Source organism: Haliotis rubra, unplaced genomic scaffold (assembly GCF_003918875.1).
Source record: "Haliotis rubra isolate DU_JTF1 unplaced genomic scaffold, ASM391887v1 Scf452, whole genome shotgun sequence".
In the NCBI taxonomy this organism is placed as follows: Eukaryota; Metazoa; Mollusca; class Gastropoda; order Lepetellida; family Haliotidae; genus Haliotis; species Haliotis rubra.
Window position 1 is genome coordinate 610,044 of NW_025767138.1, and position 20,486 is coordinate 630,529.

A 20,486-nucleotide genomic window follows, 5' to 3' on the forward strand; every position below is an offset into this window, starting at 1 on the left:
ACACTGATATGTTCGAATCGCAAAACCATTTCTGTCCTTCAAAGAACAGTGTATATGTGAACAGTTCCATTTCTCTCATCTACACGATTTCAAAACTCCTCAATGAAGATCCTAAATATAATTCAGAAAATACTTCCTTATACTGAAGCACAATATGTGAGAGAGTTGAGGTTTTCATTCTCAAAATTACAACATCATCCTGTTAGAAACACGGCTTATATCTACCCAAAATATTCATTTGCCCAGCCATATATCTGTTTGACGATAAGAGGGGGCATTGTTTGGATAACTACACTTTCCCTGTGAAGCCAGGCATTCTATTAGTAAGGCCCTCACAGTTTATGAATAATATAAATATTGAAAACCTCTTTAATTCGAGGCAATACAAAAACAAACAAAACATCAATATTCTTTACTTTAACCGTCTGATATAATGAAATATAACATGTCACCATTGCCATCAACGATTCTGTCAGTGAAAACTATTATTCAGAGTGTCGTCGCATCGTGAGGATGTTTGACAATGACGTTGGAACGTATATGTCTTTTTTCACTTGCATGACAAATTACTTTGGTCATACAAGATGACAACGGTAGAGTATTAAAGATTGGCTCTGTTTATTGAAGGCGTTGATAAAATTCCATGTTGAGGTAAAGTCGATTAAATGTTGAGGATTTGTAGCCTGAAGATTGGGTGGCAAATGAGAGAGTTCTGTCTTATCCTCCAGGATTTAGTCCACTTTTCTTACACTTTCTGCCACTCCATTGCCCTCAGACAACTAGATAAACGAGCTACTCACTCCATGCTATTGGTCTGTTGTCGGTTGACAATCGTCAAAATATGACCATCCACCTGCTGCATGTCACACATTTGTTCAAAGTGAAATGTTCAAATCAAAAGTTGCAATGTTCAATAATGTCCTGTCATCATTATTGACCAAAGGAGGATTACTGAAGCACATTGATTTGCAATGACAATGGCTAACCAATCGTCCACCAAAAGCTGCTCCTTCTTTAGATCCGACGTCTGACTGAAGGGTTGAATGGTGGAGTGGATGCCATAATCAGTGGTGGGGATAATTGCTGCTGAATCTTTGAGTTTTTGGATGTCGTCTGGGGACTCAAAGTGTCATTTGTGTCTCCATTTGTTTCAACTCTGAAGTTCCAAAGTTGAAAAGGATATTGTTTAGAAATGAAAACATCACACGTGCCTGTTCTACAAATTAACCTCAGCTATGAATTATGGTAGATTGTCAAAAGAATATTCCGACAGTTCTCATTCGTCATTTAAAACATGCCGGGGTTATTGTGGGGGTTTCGTTTAGAAAAACAGTAAGGCACCAAAGATAGAAATGATATCATTCACCATGAAACCCAAACTATGAGGATTTCAATGAAGCTTAAATATTATGTGAAACAATATATATTATTGTGTGTGATCACTAACTGCTCTCGTGATCTTTGATTTTCAGTTCGTCCCTCAAAGGGTTTTTCTACCTTATTATATACCCATGTAAACTTCGGATAGTTATACAGGGGTGCAATACGGATGATGTGGTTAAATTCCGTATTGTAACCCAGATTCCGTATTGAACCCCTGCCGGTTCTACTTTCTCCGAGCTCGGATCGATTTTAAAAGTCGAATAGCTTGTTCGTTCCTTCATACAAGTTTGTATGTATGAAAATATGAATCAGTTTCGTTAGAATGGTGCCAATGGTGCCTATGGTAAGTTGTGAAAGTGGGACTTGATTCATGACGTCATGCGGAGGCTTGTATGATCTAGGTCAGTCGGGTGATCCGCCCACGCGCGGAGTGATACTTAATGTCAAACTAACCTGAATGCCGAAGTATCGAAAGGCGTGAAAATAAGTATCGCTACGATATAATTTGTTTTATTTAGTAACAGATTAATGCAAGATAAGAGTGTATATAATACATATATAGAACGTTATACTAGTGCATTTGGATGTTTTGTATTGAACGAGAAGATGTCATGGGAGCAGAGAAACAACGAGCTCTTCGAGATACTCTGCTCCCATGACATCTTCTCGTTCAATACAAAACATCCAAATGCACTCAGTGTTGCATATGTGTCCTGCGGCTCTCTAATACTCGTGTTACCGCGTGATAAAACGAAAATTTGTTGAAAAATTACCATTCCCTGTCAAAAGTTTTTAATAAAATAACTTTGCACTTTCACTCAATCTGACGTGTTTTGTGTTTATGGGTCACTATCAGAACGGGAGTATGGCATCAATGGTGCATATCACACTTGCATAGTCAATATATTCAAAGTCAACTGGCACCCGTACTTAACTGGGGCTTGAATCATCTAGCCGTGAATAGATACTTTATGAGCAAGAGTTGTATGGCACTCTTTGAAATTGGCAAAACAACAGCATGCCAGGATCGTACACCGACGACTGGAGGTACCGCTCAAAATATACGGGTGGACGAATGAAAGTCATCTCCGACTTGATATACAGTGTTTGAAGATATTTTGTCTTTTTCATCTTTATGCAAAGGTCTTATTATAAAACTGATGAGGCTCTGATCACTTATATTTCTTGGTCAGATGGGTACATTTGTGGAAGGGAATTGGCATTTGACCGTTATTGAACGATTTAAGATCGGTGATATTCCTGTTTGGATCGTGGAAGACATGCTATCTGACCAAATGACAAAAATTCGTTGTTAACGTCCTTCCATAACATCTTCAAATATTGACAGTGATACCCAAAAGGTTTCACTTAGGAATGCATTTTTACAATCGTTTTATTGGTTATTTTTTTTTACTTTGGACATAATCATTTTAGTTTATATAATTACATTCATGCTATTGTTTACTTACTCCTTTGCTAAAACATTGAGGCTATCACAGTTAGGGATTTTCTTCAAACGATTCTGCCAAAGCGCAGTTGATTGAATGAAGTCACACAGTTGATCAACTGTCCAGTCCATCTTCAAGTCCACTGAATGTCTGGAATGGCAATATTCCATGAACAATATAAAGAATGGTTAATTTACATGTCTCAAGGTTATTTCCACGATGGATTAAAATATCCATAACCTTAACGTGATTGTTATAATACATCAGCAATTACCCATGTCCGTCTTACCTCTTATAAAGGACTAGGATGTTCACGTAACTAGGCCATTTCAAGTGACCAAATTCACTTATTACCCATGACACCATTTCTTTTATAACATCCATAAACTGATTTTGGTACACTTTTCGGATTTGACTTTGTACATACGAATTAAGGACTTACTTCTGTGTGTCCTGGAACGGAAGTTCCACGTCTTTGTAGCCATCCGTGCACATCCGAGTACCGTCATTGTGAAAGTCACACAGTTTCGACCTGATGAACTAAATGAAAAATGAGTCAATACATTTCTTGTAATCATGGGGAAAATGAAAGTTGTCAAATATAACATTTTAATATTACGTTTCACGACATTCCGTTGGAGTACTCAAGTCACCGAGCCTTTGTCAGTGAGTTGATTTTACGCTTTTATAAACAATATGTCTTGGTCACCTAACCAAACATCAACACAAGATCAACATTTGTTGCCAGAATGCTCTGGGTTCATAATAAACCATCTGGGTTCATAATATACCCGTCTCCGGCAGACACACATGGCGCATGACGGAATCTAAACGTTGTGTAGTTTGTATTTATCCTCAGACGTTTGAAGAGCTGAGCTACGTTTTGTAATACAAATGGGAAGGTGTGGAGACACCAGGAATTGACTGAACACTGAACATTTCCAATTTGTCAAATGGAAATCAAATTGATTTTCCCTCATTTAAACTTCAAACGCTCTTTGAACATCACATCAGCAGTCATATAATCATAAATGACCCTCATCCAATTCACATTAATGGCCACTACTTGCTTTCTATCGTTTTTTCGTTTCGTATTTTAGATTTGTTATTAGGACATCGTTATAAGTTTCACAGATGCGTTCTCCACCTGGCTACTTGTTTAACATTTGAACAATATCATCTTCGTCTACTGAACGTGGTAGTGACATATACCTCTTTGCTGAATACAACGAGCATGTGCATGGTGCTCAGCAACAAGGTTATTTTAATATGAACGAATCAGGGAAATGAACGCATTCCACAATGTCACAGAACGCCCGAAAGACCCAAGTCATGACAGTTCATTTTTGACCTTCAGATGCATGGATAGACCACGGCCACAAGATATAAAGAAGAAGATTATTTAAAACTTGTCAGTGACATCTGTTCAACCACATGTCGTTTGATAGTTGATCGTGAGTATGCCGAATACTTACCCTTCGTAGTATATCCTGTGCAGCAGATTGCTGAAGTGATACCCAACCATAACAGTAGACAGCCAAACATCCACCCGGCGAAAGTACCCGTTCTATTTCTGAGAAGAACTCCGGAATATTAAACCAGTGCAGGCCACACGCAGCAGTAACCAAATCTACCGAATTTGGATCAAGGAACGACAAATGTTCCGCCGTCGACTGTCTAAATTCCAAATTTGCCACATTTTTAGGTGCTTGTTTCAACTGTTCCTCACTGACATCAACTCCAATAACTTTCTCAAAACGGCCCACCAAAGGGAGAGTACTCTGATGTCCAGTTCCGCACGCCACATCTACTGCCAGCTTGAATTTTCCTCCTCTTGTTTGACAGTATTTGAAGATGTGATCGAACACCTTGTCAGAGTAGCGAGGTCGAGCTGCAGCATAGATCATTGCGTGTTTCGCGCCCTCGAAAAATCGCCGACTCATTTTAAAACAGATTTTCACAGACACAACGCAGGTGATTTCACAACATATAACTGATTCTCTCAGGAGATTATGCAGGTTCTCTATTGTAACACATACTGACGCAATTCTACATTGTGGATTGTGATAAAGGCACAGGTCAAGAATTTGGGTCACAGGGACCGTGTGGTTGCGTTTAGGCGATAGAGACCGTTACAGCTTATGAACGCTTTAGTGCGAGAACAACAGTGTCGTGCTGCGAAGGCTAAGATATATATCGGATATCAGGGGAGAGCTAGTTTTTCAGGGAATAGGCGTGTATCGTCAATGGTAAAGATACTGTGAATAATTAACGGAAAAATAATCGATGAACTACATCATCGGGGACATCGCCCACACAGACCACGTGTCCGAACTACTTTCCTAAACATCAAGTACATTGACAATAGTCTGTTATTGTGATGAAAACCTAGAACGGGTTTATAAAGTGTTAATATGGGAATGGTAGTTTAATGTTGAATTAATGAAAATGTATATGAAGAATAGACCTGAGTGAGTGAGTTAAGATTTTAAGTCACATCGGCAATATTTCAGCCATATCGTGACTACAAACAAGTTATAATTTTACAATAAATAAAGGTAAATTATAAAAACCTGTCAGCAAAGGACAGTAAAACAACTAGTATATCACACATTTCAATCTAAAACTAGTAATTAACACTAAAATACTTGAACTATAGAGGACAACACAATATAAAAACAGGCTATATATTGCCAACGAGTGAAGTTAGATCACCATGCTAGGGACCATGGGGACTTACAGTACTCTTGCTACCTGCACGGACCCTAGCTGGATTTACACCATCCCTTCAGCCGTTAGTAATTTAAATAAATCTAGCCATAGATTAAAATAACACATATAATACGATTAAATATAGTAGTAGGTTTAAATTTACTGTGAATGCATTGGGACTTACGTACCCTCTCAGGAGGACAATAATTTTACAATACTTCAACCCCCTTTGAGGGTACAGCCACTAACAATCAAAGTTACTAATCTAAACTACCAAACATTAAAATACATCTATCTACAGAACATGTTAGTCAGAATTCATCAATGAAATCAATTTCTTTTAAAAAACCAATAATTAAATGATAAGGATCTTTTTACTACAGTTAATTAACTGTTTTCACACTGAAATATTTATCCCTTATGACGGAGAATTCAACAGTCAAGCAGGGTATGCTTGACCGTAACTGTCTCATCACAGGGGATACAAAACGGAGGATCTTCACCTTTTAGCACGTATTTGTGAGTATAACGCGTATGGCCAATGCGACATCGTCGCATGATGATCTCTTCAAATATGGACTGACAACCCAAGTAGGTGTAACCGATAGTTGGTTTAATTGCATGTAACTTATTTTTACCTACTTGGGTGTCCCACTTCTTCTGCATCAGATCACGGATGTACGATCTAATGGTAGCTTTGTAATCGCAGTATGGGATAAGAAGTGGTGTCACAGATTTGTTGAGTGCTGCCTTAGCAGCAAGATCGGCCATTGTGTTACCAGAAATGCCAACGTGGCTTGGTAACCAACAAAAAACGATGTCGCATTGGCCAGTAGCAAGTTCATTATATAATTCAATAATTTCTATTAATAGTGGATGTTTACACGATAAGTTTTTAATAGCCTGAAGACACGAAAAAGGGTCTGAAGAGATGATATATTCTGTATATTTAGGGTGTTTATTAATATATTTTAAGGCTGTTAATATGGCGTTAGCTTCTGCAGTGAAAATAGAGCTGTTACCCGGCAATCGGGAAGATACTGTTCTGGATCCAATGACAGTGACACAAGCTACTGCGCACCCATCCTTGGACCCATCTGTAAATATAGATCTATATGCATTATATTTATTTCTTAATTGACTAAATTCTTGTTTATATTGTAATTCGTTAGTTTCTGATTTTTTAAAAGTTGTCAGTGTTAGGTCAACCTGTGGTCTCACTAATTGCCAAGGAGGAGAAGAAAGAAGACGGGAAGGACATATGTTCTCTAGTTCAATGCCAGCAGCAGAAAGGAAAGGTTTCACTCTTATGCCAAGGGGTGGAACAAGAGAAGACTTCTTGTTATACAGATCCTCATAGAGGGGATTAAAGATACAGTTATGTGCAGGGTTAGACTTGTTGGAATATAGTTTTTTGTTTTGACTGTAAAGTTAATTTTATACGGCGTTGATTAAGAGATGGCTCATCAGCCTCGGCATAGAGACTGTCAACAGGAGAAGTTCTGAAGGACCCAAGACAAAGTCTTAGACCTTGGAGGTGGACAGAATCTAATAATTTTAAGTTACTTGTGCAGGCTCCACAATATACGATGGAGCCATAATCAATCTTCGAACGGACCAGTGATCTATATAGACTAGACGTAGGAGAGTAGCTTGATCCCCTCCCCACTTTGAATTAGAGACGACTTTCAATAAATCTAGTGCCTTAAGGCATTTATTTTTAAGGGATTTGATATGTGGAAGAAAAGTTAATGGGAGTCAAAAATTAGACCCAAGAACTTAGCCTCCTTGACAACTTTGATGGGAGTGCCATTTAAAAACAGTTCTGGGTCTTTATGAGGTTTATATTTTCTACAGAAGTGTATACAATTAGTTTTTGACTCAAAGAATTTAAAGCCGTTTTTAAGACACCATTTATTTATTTTATTTTAACACAACTGCAGTTGCCGTTCAATAGTATGCATATTTTTACCGCGACAAGAAATATTAAAATCATCCACAAAAAGTGATCCATCGATTGAATAATATAAAACCTTTGATAAACTGTTAATCTTATTCCTAAGTAATGTAACGGACAAAATACTACCTTGTGGGACACCCTGATCCTGAGTGTAATGACCAGACAGGGTTGAACCCACTCGGACTTGAAATTGTCTGTCATTTAACACATTGGATATATATTGAGGCAAACGGCCTCGTAATCCAAAGTCATGTAAATCTTTTAAAACCCCATGCTTCCACGTAATGTCATATGCTTTCTCTAGATCCAAAAAGATAGACACTGTATGTTGTTTATTAATTATAGCGTTTTTGGCAAATGATTCTAAACGCACTAAGTGAAATGGTACTTCTGTTTTTTCGGAAACCACATTGAATATCTGTTATGAGGTTATTGGTTTCAAAGTACCAAACTAGTCTATTATTTATCATGCGTTCCATGTATTTGCAAACGCAGCTTGTGAGTGAAATTGGTCGATAATTTGAAGGATCACGTCCAGGCTTAGGTATTGGGACTACTATAGCATCTCGCCATTATGACGGAAATGTCTCCGACGTCCAAATGTCATAAAAATATTTAAAAGGGTCTCTAAACAGGATTCTGGTAAGTGCTTCAGGAGCTGATAATCTATATCATCAGCTCCTGTAGCAGTATCATGAGCTTGTTCAAGAGCAGTATGGAGTTCATGAATAGAGAATATTTCATTATAATCTTCCCCTTTAACTGGAGTGAAATTAATAGTTTTACTTTCTTGCTGCTTTTTATATGTTTGAAAATCAGGTACATAATTTGAAGAGGAAGAGTGTTTGGCCAGAGTTTCACCAAGTTTACAATACCTGATTTATTAGTCAATAGTTGGTCCCCATCTTGCAGGTGGTGAATGCTAGATTTAGAGCCCTTACCCTTGCTTTTCTGGATCATGTTCCATACCTTTGATATCGGCGTACGTGCATTTATCTTTGATACATACATAGAATAGACATGAAAATGTGTTAATAACTTTACTTATATTTTTTGGGTTCCCAAATTGAAGAGTGTTCACGTTAATCCTGTTTTCCTTGTTATTTGTGTGAGTTAGGTGCTATGTTCATTCACCCACAACATTGCATTGCAAGTACCGCCAATGTTACGCTTGTTCAACCGAGAAACGTCTCGAATTTAGCTTTTGCGGCCATGAACCAGGACAACAAACATCACATGTCAATTATTGACCAAATGACATTTTCAATGAATAATCAGAATATAATAATAATTTGACACAAAAGGTAATGGATAGAAATATATACTGAAGATAATAGTCTGTGACCCTTGCAACAGGGATGATTTATTGTATCAAATTTACTGCGATGTCTTCGATGATGGTGTGATAAGATTTACCCTTAGTAAAATACAATGTCTATCAGCACCGCTGCTTTGGCCATCCATATGAAACCATCAGAACGCGCTTTCAAACGAAAAATATGTGTGCCCACAAACCTATGCTTGATGCAAGGGGATTCTATATTGTCAGATTCGTTTTCATGGCAGAATATATGCCCCCGTATCCCAGATGTGCAGATGTCAACACATGGACTGCGGATTATTTACAGAGTGGGGTCACATGGCCGGAACATCGCCGAGTGCCGTGATATACAACACACAGTGATTGTGGAATATACAAAAACGCAGACATTGCCTAGTGTTATTTGGCAGTAACCGTTGGTGGGTGTATTTCTGATGACTGACAGTAGCTCGCCCACCTCACATTGTAAACAGAGTTACCTCCTATTTTGTTTTCCGACTTCTCTCCGACCCTAATATAATGATGGTTTGTTGTTTGACACTGCAATCGGCAATGTTATAGTTACACGTATATATGACGGAGGTCTGTAAATAATCCAGTCTGGAACAGACAATCCTGTGACAAAAAGTATGAACATCGATCTACATTTAACGACTTCATTTGTGACTGTAGAATTCAAACGTATGATGCTGGTGTAGCACCAAGGACGATGTTGCATGAACGGGCCACGTGGTGAGTTACGTACATTGTACGTCGTCGTACTAAAGGTAACAGCATATGATGAGCCTCTGATATTGACGATGTATCAGCCAACAGTAAAGCATTAACATTATAATGCATCTCCCTGTCAACACTAATATACTCAACCAAAATTAGAAACTTGACACTGGTAAAACTCGACCCTACAAACACGACTTTTTAAAATGGATGATTTTACCCTTAATTGCGCTTAAGACAGTATCTACTGTCCCCTCTCCGACGCCATACTCTCTCTCTTCCGTCGGCAAAACACAATGTGAAACGTGATTCATCACTAAAAATTACTCTGTTCCGTTGTTCCAGAAAAAGACACACCCACTATTGTTCTCTAGAGCATATTTTGTCGATGAAGAGGGTAAATGTATAGTGACTGTCAGGAAAGGAAATCACACTGGTAACAAAGGCAATCAAAGTAATGTCAGTATCTTGTGTGGCCGCCGTCAGACGCTGGCCCCCGTGCATAACGTCTCCTCATTGACCTCAAGACTTGAACAAAGAATCGTAACAAAAGTCGACGCCATTGCTTCACCAAATCACGTCCCAGATCCTGCAACGTCTGTGGTTCAATCTGTTGCATGCGTAATCGCCTGCCCAGTTCACCCCAGATGTGTTCGATTGTGTTGAGGTCAGATGAGCGAGTTGGCCACTCCATGACGTCAACACCAGCATTTTGCAGGAGGTTTCTGGTTAAAACCGCAGCGTGAGGTGTAGCGTTATCATGCTGAAACGTAAGACCTGGGCCATGCTGCCTGCAGAAAGGAAGAAGAATGGGAATGAGAATCTGATCTCTGTATTCCTTGGCAATTAGGTTGCCTTGAACAATCATGAGTTGAGTACGTCCATTTGCCATGAAGGCACCAGACACCATGATGTTTCCACCCCTGAACCTGTCAACTTCCCTGACGCAGCACTGAGCATGTCGTTCCCTCTCCGACGCCATACTCTCACTCTTCCGTCGGCAAAACGCAATGTGAAACGTGATTCACCACTAAAGATTACTCTGTTCCATTGTCTTTGGGTAAATCTCAGGTGACGTCGCGCCGAGAGATAACGTTGAAGTCGATGAACAGGAGTCAAAATGGGTCCGGTGTATGGTCTCCGGGCTCTTATGGTCGTAAACGATTGCGCATTCTCGTTGTCACTCTACCATTGAACATCTCTCTCTACTAGTTGAAGTAGCGGTCACAAATCGATTACGAAGATGACGCAGTCGTATTGCAACGTCATCTCGTTGTGACGTCACACGGGGCGCCCCTGGCCGTGGGCGATCAGCTGTTAATACTGTTGAAGCAGGCGTGTCTTGAGGTTATGAATTGTCTGTCGACTGCGTCCAAATGCGCGTGCAACATACGTGACAGTCTGCGCATCGTTCCAATGGCGCGCCCCCGATCCTGATTTGACAGTCTTGGCATTTCAACAATTTTTAAATTATTCCAATTTTAAAGTGTTTTCCTGTATGAAACGATCACCATGAGCCGTATGGAGAAACAATTTCCTGATTGATTGCAAATTTGTCGGGGTAACACCAAGTTTTGTGATTTTCCATGTGTTTTGTTTCAATTTGCACGTGCAATAAAGGCATTTGGTGAAAAAGTTTGGCTGTGTTGCGGCGAATGTGTATTCATAAGGTTCACTGATTGTACAATATTTCGAAATTTGCGTTCGATTTTTTTCCACCTCAGAAACTACATGTGTCAAGCTTCTATTTCTGTTCAGTGTACTTTACATGTATCGGCGTCCCTGTAAGTCACCTTTGAAAGAGGTAAACGAATATACTTGTCTGTAAAACTTGACGAAGTTAAGCAACACGAATTACAATCGGAAGCTTGGTCAAGAACAAAGCGTATCTGATGGAGTCAGACAGTTTGGTTTACTGCCGCTTTGAGTGAGTGAGTGAGTTTAGTTATCCCGATCCCGTTAGTCGCCTCTTACGACAAGCATGGGTTACTGAAGGCTCATTCCAACCCGGACCTTCACGGGTCCTGTGGCTTTGAAAGAATATCAGTTGTCACGGCGTGTCAGCTTTTGATGCAGGTGTTGAGACATTTGTCAGCATTGGTATACATTGAGTGAGTGAGTTAATATTTAACGTCACATCGGCAATATTTCAGCCATATCGTGACGAGAACATATTTGATATTGAAATGGAATATATGTATATTATAAAACCTGTCGACGGAGGACAGTAAAACAACAAGAATATCACAATCACTAAAACTAGTGTGGAAAGATAAAACTGATAGCACTATTTGGACAATACAACATAAAAACAGGCAATAGATCGCCAACAACTGAAGGTAGATCACCATACTAGTGAGTGAGTGAGTGAGTTAAGATTTAAAGTCACATCGGCAATATTTCAGCCATATCGTGACTAAAAGATCCCCATACTAGGGACATTGGGGACTTAAAGTACCTTTGCTACCTGCATGGGCCCTAGTTGGATTTACACCATCCCTTCAGCCGCTGGCGATTGTAGGAAATATGTAGCCAACTTTAAAAGAACAAAAATATACTTTTTTTTAAGTCTGGTAAGTTTAAATTTAGCTTTGAAAGTTTTGGGACTTACGTACCCTCTCAGGAGGACAAAAATTTTACAATACTGGTATACACTGAAATATAATTAGGACGAACCGGAACTGTACACCAGATCATAGGTCTGTGGCATTGGAAAGGACATGACCCTGTACGGTGGGTGAGTTAACGTTTAGAGTCACGTCGGAAGTATTTCAGCCATACCGTTTCTAGAAATGTTTTGCATACATAATGAATAGATGTTATAATCCAGTCATCAAATGACTGTAAAATAACTAGACTATCACGGAAACGTAGCCCGTGAATTTAAAAATGGTTTACTTTTGAAGACAATACAATAAAAACAGGCTATATATATCGCCAACAACTGAAAGTAGATCACCAGACAAGGGACCATCGGGCCTTTTAATGCTTTTGCTACTTGTGTGGACCCTAGCTGGAATTACCTTTCAGATCTTGGCGATTGACACATTTTGTCAAAACGAACAAACATTCTATGAATAAAAATGTGGTAGAAATAAATACTCTTTGTATCCTCTCAAGAGGACGATACTGTACGGGCGGATTAGAGCTTCTTACACCACTTGGTGCCTCCAGATAAATCGGGCAAAGAAAGACGGCGTTGCCTGGTCCGACCTTTTCTAAAGGCTGTGCACTAGCAAAGACAAACACTAATGACATTGAAAAGAATCAAATAAAATAAACGTCGTGAAATTAGACGCACAAACAAAAGTGAAGTACATTGTGAAGGTCTTTCACATTGCACCACGATAACCAACGAAAGGAAATATAACCCTTGAACGACCGCCCTATTGAGAACAGATATGATGTGACACCTACCTCACGGACGTAATGGAAGATGCAGCTGATGTACAAACGACACATGTAGCTGCTACAATATTGTATCAACTGGTATATACAAATAATTAGTTTATATATACGCACACACGCTTACTGCGTGACAAACTATAAAATATAAATAGCAGTTCGTGTGTTAACATATTAATAATTTAGCGAGATTGGGGTTTTTCATAGACAGGAATCAGGTTTCCTCAGGGACAATTACAGACTGATGTGAGAAATATTCTCATTTATATGGGGAGTATCGGCACTTGTGTTTGTCTAATCTTGATTTTGAATGCCTCTTAGCTGTATGTAGCATGCGTTGCTCATCCCTGTGTTATGTGTATATTGTCATGTTTTCGTTTGTTTGGCATCTCCAAACAGTGGGTAATTAGGGGATAACTGTACTGTGTTTGACGAAATATGTACGTCCCCAATTCGTCAAAACAGTACAGTTATCCCCATTCTAATTCAACTGGTTTTACGCTGTTTTTTTCGTGAACGAAATTCATTATTTAAACCAGGTCAAAGTTTATCTAGGTCAAAGGTGAATCATATCACTCCTTGAACTTACACCATCGCCAGAAAAAGTAGCTCCTTTTCAAACTTCAACATGTTTATTATGTGCACACTGACTAAATCTGACAATGATGAATAAATAAAAGTGTTTTACCTAAATTGGACGGAATTATCATGAAACCACCCCCAAGTTTATTAGAAATGAGCGGGCCGCTGCAAATGATAATGGCATTTAGAAGTTGTACATTGATGTCCAAGATATTTTTATGGATTAAACTTCTTTTTAATTTCCCTCACGACGTTTCGAGACCATTCCAGGTCCCTTCATTAGGTGAACTGACAGTTAGGACTATGACGTTGTCACTATGACGTCATAACTGAGTTATGACGTCCCAATGCAAGTGACATCACAATACACGAGGGAGAGTACAGTATAGGTGAGGTTGAAGTGTTAATTACATAATGATGAAAATTCATGCTGGATAATAGAGTTGAAAGTTGAATTGTCAATACACAACGACTGCTAATTACACAAAATTTACTTGATAGCAGGCTTTCCAAAAAGTAAATAGTAGGCTTTTTTTTATTTATCTAAAGTTCATCAAAAGTTAATCAAGAGGTCCCACGCACTTGGCAGGTAGACACCTTGATCACGATTCATTGCCGGTATATGTCTCCTTATCTCCACAGCCTCCTGTAGTTTCCTCCGATGCCAGTCGTTGTTATCATTCCACATGATGCTCCGATATAGCTGACTTATCATTTTGTTTGCATATTGACGACTTGTGTTCAGCAACCCGGGTGTTGATGGGCCTGAGAGTCTCGCCAATATATTGATCGCCACAGCTGCATGGTATTTGGTATACACATCCTCTAGGGTTGGGGCTTCCATTACTAGATCCTCTTCCATTTGCCCGGAGGAGTGTCTTAATTGTTGTACCGCTCGAGAAAGTTACATCAAAGCTTGCATTGCTCTTGATTAGTCGGACTATCTGATGGCTGACTGGTCCCACGTAGGGTATTGTGATCCTGATTGGGGATGGTTCAGGCTTGAGGCGCGGTTCTGATGATTCAAGCGTTTTGGTGATAGTACTGGAGACAAGACGGGCTGGGTAGCCATTGAGGACAGTAAAGGTTCTCTTGAGGTAATCAATTTCACTGTTTAAATTATCTGGGTGACAGGTCGACTTGGCTCTTCTAGTGAGAGTAGCAATAATTGCTTGTTTGATCTGTGGGTGGCGACAGGAGTTGTAGTTGATATACTGACCCGTGTGAGATGGCTTCCTGTACACAGAGGTGACGAGAACTTTGTCAGTAGATTCGAGGGTAACATCTAGGAAAGGAAGTTGCCGGTTCTGCTCAGTCTCCATTGTGAACTTTATCCTCGGTGCTGCAGTAGCTGTGCTGGGTCATCTTGCTTGTCTATTGTTGGGAACGTATCATCTACTTTGCGATACCAGCACAAAGGTTGAAAGGGTGCTGTGGAGAGAGCAGATTGTTCAAAGGAGGTCATATATAGAGGTGACAATGGTGAGCCCATAGGTAGACCATGTATCTGTCTGTATATCTTGTCATTAAATGTGCAATAAGAGAATTCAAAACAGGTGGTAGTGAGGTTAATGATGCTAACTATCGTATCAAATTCTTTGATTCCAGTCTGGAGCTTGTTCCGGAGAATTTCCAGGTCTTCTTGCAAAGGGATGTTAGTGAAGAGGTCAACTACATCATAGCTGACCATGGTACCGGAAAGTTGATCTTCTTTCAACTTGCTTATAAAGGCCGATGAATCGCTGATGAATGCCTTCCCTGCTTTACCTAAGGGTGCCAGGATGCGTGAGAGGTGCTGCGCAGTACTGTAAAAGACGGATCCTCGTGAACAGACTAGTATCCTGGCTTTAAAGACTAAAGCAGATTGTTCAAAGACTGTAGTGAATTTGTACAAAGGAGACTAAAGTCTCCTGTAAAGGCTGTAGTCTAAATGGACTGTAAAAGACTGTAGTGAATTTAAGCAGTAAGAATCTGACAGATGCCCAGACTTTGCTCCTTGCTAAAGGATTAAAGTATGTACCTGTGAGCGCCAAGATAAACACTGATGCCTTCATCACAAGCATAGAGAGTGGTCTCCAACAACTTGCACCGAATGGCAACGTGGACAACCACCAGATTATAGACACCATCAAGAAAGCGCCCAGGCCACGCAGCAACCTCTCTGTGCAAGAAAGACAAGCAATTGCTGAACTCGGACAAAATAAAGCAATCACCATCACTGAAGCCGATAAAGGTAAAGCAGCTGTTATCATGGATACACAAGACTTCGAACAGCTCATAAACAACAGCCTTTCTGATACCCCAACCTATCTCATCATCACAAAAGACCCCACTGCAAAACTTGAGCGTGAGCATAAAAGACCCTTAAAGACCTTCACGAAAACAGAAAGATTTTACCAAAATTGGACGAAGAAATTATCTTTTTGTGTCCAGTTCTTAACTCTTTGACTGTTTACAGGGTAGTTGTTCAAAACTGGTTTTGTCCATATCAGATATTTCTGATGTTTTCTGAGAATTCAAGTATTGGTCAGCTGAAGTTAATTCAATATAATCATGGCCATGATCATGACCAACAGCAAACGTAGTTCCTTCAGGAAACATTTGATCAACTGTTAATGCATTATTAAGGGTGGTTTAACCACACAAAACGGAAATAATCAGGATAATTTGTCACTTTGCGATATTTTACTGGTTGTGGTCAAATATACTGAGTCAAAAAAAAACTTCACATTCTTTCTTCAGGGCACTATAAAAGAACAAGAGATGGTAAGATGGTTAAATTGGTATTATTTCATTGCTGAGATCTGTGTGATGTACTCGATACACTGACAGTGCCATAATCGGTTCCATTAGGCTACACCGCCGTTCCAAAACATGGGTATACAGAATGTCAAGTCACAAGAATAAAAATGCGAAATTTCTCAGTTCAATATCGTGTATGGCCGCCCCGCGCATTCACCACTGCCAAACACCGTCTCCTCATCGACTGCCTGATGCTTGTGAACACGTGGTTGGGGATTCTGCGCCATTGCTCTTGCAAGGCAGCGCCACGTTCCTGCAAATGCTGAGGTTGGTTCCTAAGACCGAGAAGCCTTCTCCCAAGTGCATCCCAAACGTGCTCTATTGGATTAAGGTCAGGGGACCTCGATGGCCAGTCCATGACGGTGATCCCAGCGTTTTGAAGGAAATTTCGTGTCAACATGCGGCCGAGCATTATCATGCTGGAACTGTAGACCTGGGCCATGAGCCGCCATGCAAGGAACAAGTTCAGGGGGTAAGCACCTGGTCGCGGTAAGCAGCAGCTGTGAGGTTTCAACGGATGACCAGAAGTCGGGAACGGTTGTTCCCACAGAAAGCACCCCACACCATGCAACTTCCGCCCCCGAATCTGTCGACTTCCTGTACACAACATTGGGCATACCGTTCACGACGTCGTCTCCAGACTCTATGCCTGCCGTCCGCGAATCTGAGGGTAAACCTGGATTCATCGCTAAAGACGACTCGATTCCAGTCTCTCTGGGTCCATCGGAGGTGACGTTGGGCCCACAGCAGACGTTGACGTTGATGAAACGGCGTCAATATTTGCCCACGATATGGACGTCGAGAATGGAGATTGGCAGCCCGCAACCGATTTCGAATGGTCTGTGAGGACAGTCGACCTCTAAACATTTCAGCCCTGGTTCGTGTAGCCGGAAGAAATCTGTCACGTAGGTGACGTAGGACGATTTGACGGTCTTCTGCTCGTGACGTCACACGTGGACGACCCGACCTTGGGCGATCAGAAGTGGTGCCAGTTTGTTGTAGACGACCTCGCAAGTCATACACAGTACGACGGCTGCATCCCATTGCTCTTGCGACGTCAATAACTGATCTTCCCGCTTGCAACATGCCAACGGCACGTTCACGTTGCACATTTGACAATCGTGGCATTTCAAGTACCGTTAGAACTGTGCTTTAAAAGTGTTTTTTTTAATTCTTGAGGCCAATGCAAACACGTGCATATGAAGAAAACTTCGATGCGAAGATCACGTGATCGACTGCACGTGCAAAACCTGATTTGGCACTAACGTCATTTGCACGACGAATGGATGGGTTTGAGTGGGTTTTGCTAACGTTTTTCTAGAGTCGAAAGATAGGGATCCCATTTCGGATACATAGATGTATCATCAGAGAAAAATTATTCATTATTTTTAAAATTACATTTTGTGAAGTTTCTTTTTTGACTCAGTATATAACCCCAGTTCACTCTTGCATATTTATGTCAAGATCAGAGACCTTAGATGGGCTGTCTGTATTGGGTTTGCTTTTTGTGAAATGTATGCTATCTCTGTGTACATGTTTCACCAGTTAACACGTCAAAGCATTTCCCAAGCAAATAATACTGCATAAATGGGCTTGAAATGGCCCGATGGACGCTGGCCTGCAGCACACTCACATTCCCCTCCACAACAGAACCATCGTAGTCTATTGCTACATCAACGTTAACCTTGTACGTCACATGCTTCTTTCAGCATGGCACTCAAATGTGAGGGAAAAGAGATTACTGTGCTTCGAAAATCGGACATACTTCAAGAATCTACTGTTGTTGAGATTCTCTGCACTCATCCCAAGTTTCTTTTGAAATGGCAATCGTTGTATATAAACAGCGTAAACTCATTTAATGTTTTGATTGTATATTTTTGACAGCATCTCAAACTCCAGCAAAGACATTCCTTCGCTAACTCAGAATGGAACCCAGGAAATGGTCTCCAAAACGCAACCTGATCTCATAAGTTTACCTTGCTAATTGAACATTTAAATCTCAGAATTTTATTCAACTTCTGAGAAAAGTTGTTTAACAAACGATCATAGTTTTAGATCGCCATTATTGGTTTGTATTACAAGAGGGTACGCGCAGTAATTGGAACAGTGAAACAAATGCACGTGCGGTGCGTGGTGAGCGTTAACTTAGACTACCGTAGAAACCAACCCTTCTTGTTCTCGGGGTTTCGTTTAATACCCCCTTGTAATACAAAGATATGTTGACAGCAAAAACATTAACCATGATTTCACACCTCAGAAATTATCGAAGCCTTATATTAAAGCTTAACGGTCTATACAAAGGAACATATTATTTTTAGGCCATTTGAGTGAGTGAGTGAGTGAGTTATTATTTAACGTCACATCGGCAATATTTCAGCCATATCGTGACGAGAACATTTGACATTGTAATGGAATATGTATATATTATAAAACCTGTCATCGAAGGACAGTAAAACAACTAGAATATCACACTTGGATTTAAAACTAGTGTGTAAGGTTAAAACTAATAGCACTATTAGGACAATACAAGATAAAAACAGGCTATAGATCGCCAACAACTGAAGGTCGATCACCATACTAGGGACCATGGGGACTTACAGTACCTTGGCTACCTGCATGGACCCTAGTTGGTTTACACCATCCGTTCAGCTGCTGGCGATTGCAAGAAATGTTAGCTACAATTAAAATGACAAAATGCTACGTTTAAAAATCCTGGTAAGTTTAAATTGACTTTCGAAGTTTTTGGACTTACGTACCCCTCAGGGGACAATATTTTACGATTCTTCAACCCCTTGAGAGTACAGCCACTAACAATCTAAGTTACTAATCAAACTACCAATTATTAAAACACACCTAGTTACAGAACATATTAATCAAAATTCATTAATGAAATCAATTTCTTTTAAAAACCAAGAATTAAATGAAGATGAACAGAATTAAAAGATCCTTAACAGTTTTAACATTGAAATATTTATCCCTTATGATGGAGAATTCAACACAGTCAAGCAGGAGATGCTTGACCGTGACTCTCTCATCACAAGGGATACAAAACGGAGGATCTTCACCATTTAACAAATATTTGTGAGTGTACCTTGTATGGCCAATACGACATCGTCGCATGATGACCTCTTCAAATCTGGACTGACAACCCAAGTAAGTGTAACCGATATAGGGTTTTATTGCATGTAATTTATTAATACCTACTTGGGTGTCCCACTTCTTCTGCATCAGATCACGGATGTAGGTTCTAATGCAAGCTTTGTAATCAGAGTAAGGAAGAAGAAGTGGTGTCACAGATTTATTTAGTGCTACCTTGGCAGCAAGATCGGCCATTGTATTCCCAGAAATGCCAACGTGGCTGGGTAACCAACAGAAGACGATGTCGCATTGGCCTGTAGCAAGATCATTATATAATTCGATTATTTCAATTAAAAGTGGATGTTTGCAAGAGATTTTTAATAGCCTGAAGGCAAGAAAGAGAGTCTGAAAATATTATATACTGGTTATGTTTTGGATGTCTTTGAATATATTTAAGAGCTGTTAAGATGGCGTTTGCTTCTGCTGTAAATATAGAGCTGTTATCAGGTAGTCTAGAAGATATTGTTCTGGCTCCAATGACAGTGGCACATGCCACTGCGCCACCGTCCTTGGACCCATCTGTAAATAAGGATTTGTATGTGTTATATTTGATTTTTAATTGATTATATTCTTGTTTTATACTGTAATTCATTAGTTCCAGATTTCTTAAATTTTGTCAGAGTTAGGTCAACTTCAGGCCTAACCAATTGCCAAGGAGGAGAAGAAAGAAGACGGGAAGGAGCTATATTCTCCAGCTCAATGCCGGCAGCAGTAATGGCACCCATGAAAGGCCACCTCCTCGTGGTGGGTGCTGGGTCACGCTAAGCGCCTTTCAACCCCCCGTTGTGGACCCGGGGGGGATATTTTGGTCCACCAACCCGTTTGCCGTGGGTTGCGCCCCTGTGTCGGTGGAGGACGGGAGTCTGGTGGTTGAGGGCACTGGTTCCAGGAACAGTGTTCCTTTGCCCAACACACCACTTCGCCCCTTACTTCACCTAGACGGGTGGTTGAATGGGCCCGGTTCAACCAATCGGCTGGTCATGCCGAGCCCTGAGCACTAAATTTCATTGCTCTAACA

At 40.2% G+C, this 20,486-nt stretch overlaps 3 protein-coding genes across 3 annotated transcripts; 1 reads left to right on the forward strand and 2 right to left on the reverse strand.

Annotated features, from left to right (window-relative positions):
* Window positions 1-2,848: 2,848 nt before the first annotated feature.
* Window positions 2,849-4,841, reverse strand: LOC124289939 (putative methyltransferase DDB_G0268948). Its single transcript, XM_046726609.1, has 3 exons — window positions 4,307-4,841; window positions 3,274-3,371; window positions 2,849-2,981 (listed from the first exon to the last, which is right to left on the reverse strand). The coding sequence occupies exons 1-3, from the start codon at window positions 4,772-4,774 to the stop codon at window positions 2,849-2,851; spliced, it is 699 nt and encodes a 232-aa protein (XP_046582565.1). The 5' UTR covers window positions 4,775-4,841.
* Window positions 4,842-12,683: 7,842 nt separating this feature from the next.
* Window positions 12,684-14,850, reverse strand: LOC124289940. The gene is made up of 2 exons (XM_046726610.1): window positions 14,437-14,850; window positions 12,684-12,773 (listed from the first exon to the last, which is right to left on the reverse strand). Exons 1-2 carry the CDS (start codon window positions 14,848-14,850, stop codon window positions 12,684-12,686), a joined length of 504 nt encoding a protein of 167 aa, XP_046582566.1.
* A 179-nt stretch (window positions 14,851-15,029) lies between these two features.
* LOC124289942 lies at window positions 15,030-15,991 on the forward strand. Its single transcript, XM_046726611.1, has 3 exons — window positions 15,030-15,219; window positions 15,534-15,875; window positions 15,987-15,991. Exons 1-3 carry the CDS (start codon window positions 15,030-15,032, stop codon window positions 15,989-15,991), a joined length of 537 nt encoding a protein of 178 aa, XP_046582567.1.
* Window positions 15,992-20,486: the final 4,495 nt, after the last annotated feature.

Bases quoted from the DNA above. Each gene is read 5' to 3' on its own strand.
- LOC124289942 (XM_046726611.1), top strand. From the start codon at position 15,030: ATGTATCTGTCTGTATATCTTGTCATTAAATGTGCAATAAGAGAATTC. The intron at 15,220-15,533 runs GTACCGGAAAGT...TCCTTGCTAAAG, and splicing joins CTACATCATAGCTGACCATG to GATTAAAGTATGTACCTGTG.
- LOC124289939 (XM_046726609.1), bottom strand. From the start codon at position 4,774: ATGAGTCGGCGATTTTTCGAGGGCGCGAAACACGCAATGATCTATGCT. The intron at 3,372-4,306 runs GTAAGTATTCGG...TTTTTCATTTAG, and splicing joins CACAGGATATACTACGAAGG to TTCATCAGGTCGAAACTGTG. The intron at 2,982-3,273 runs GTAAGTCCTTAA...TTGCCATTCCAG, and splicing joins CCGTTCCAGGACACACAGAA to ACATTCAGTGGACTTGAAGA.
- LOC124289940 (XM_046726610.1), bottom strand. From the start codon at position 14,850: ATGGAGACTGAGCAGAACCGGCAACTTCCTTTCCTAGATGTTACCCTC. The intron at 12,774-14,436 runs GTAACTTTCTCG...TGTCTTTGCTAG, and splicing joins AGAGCAATGCAAGCTTTGAT to TGCACAGCCTTTAGAAAAGG.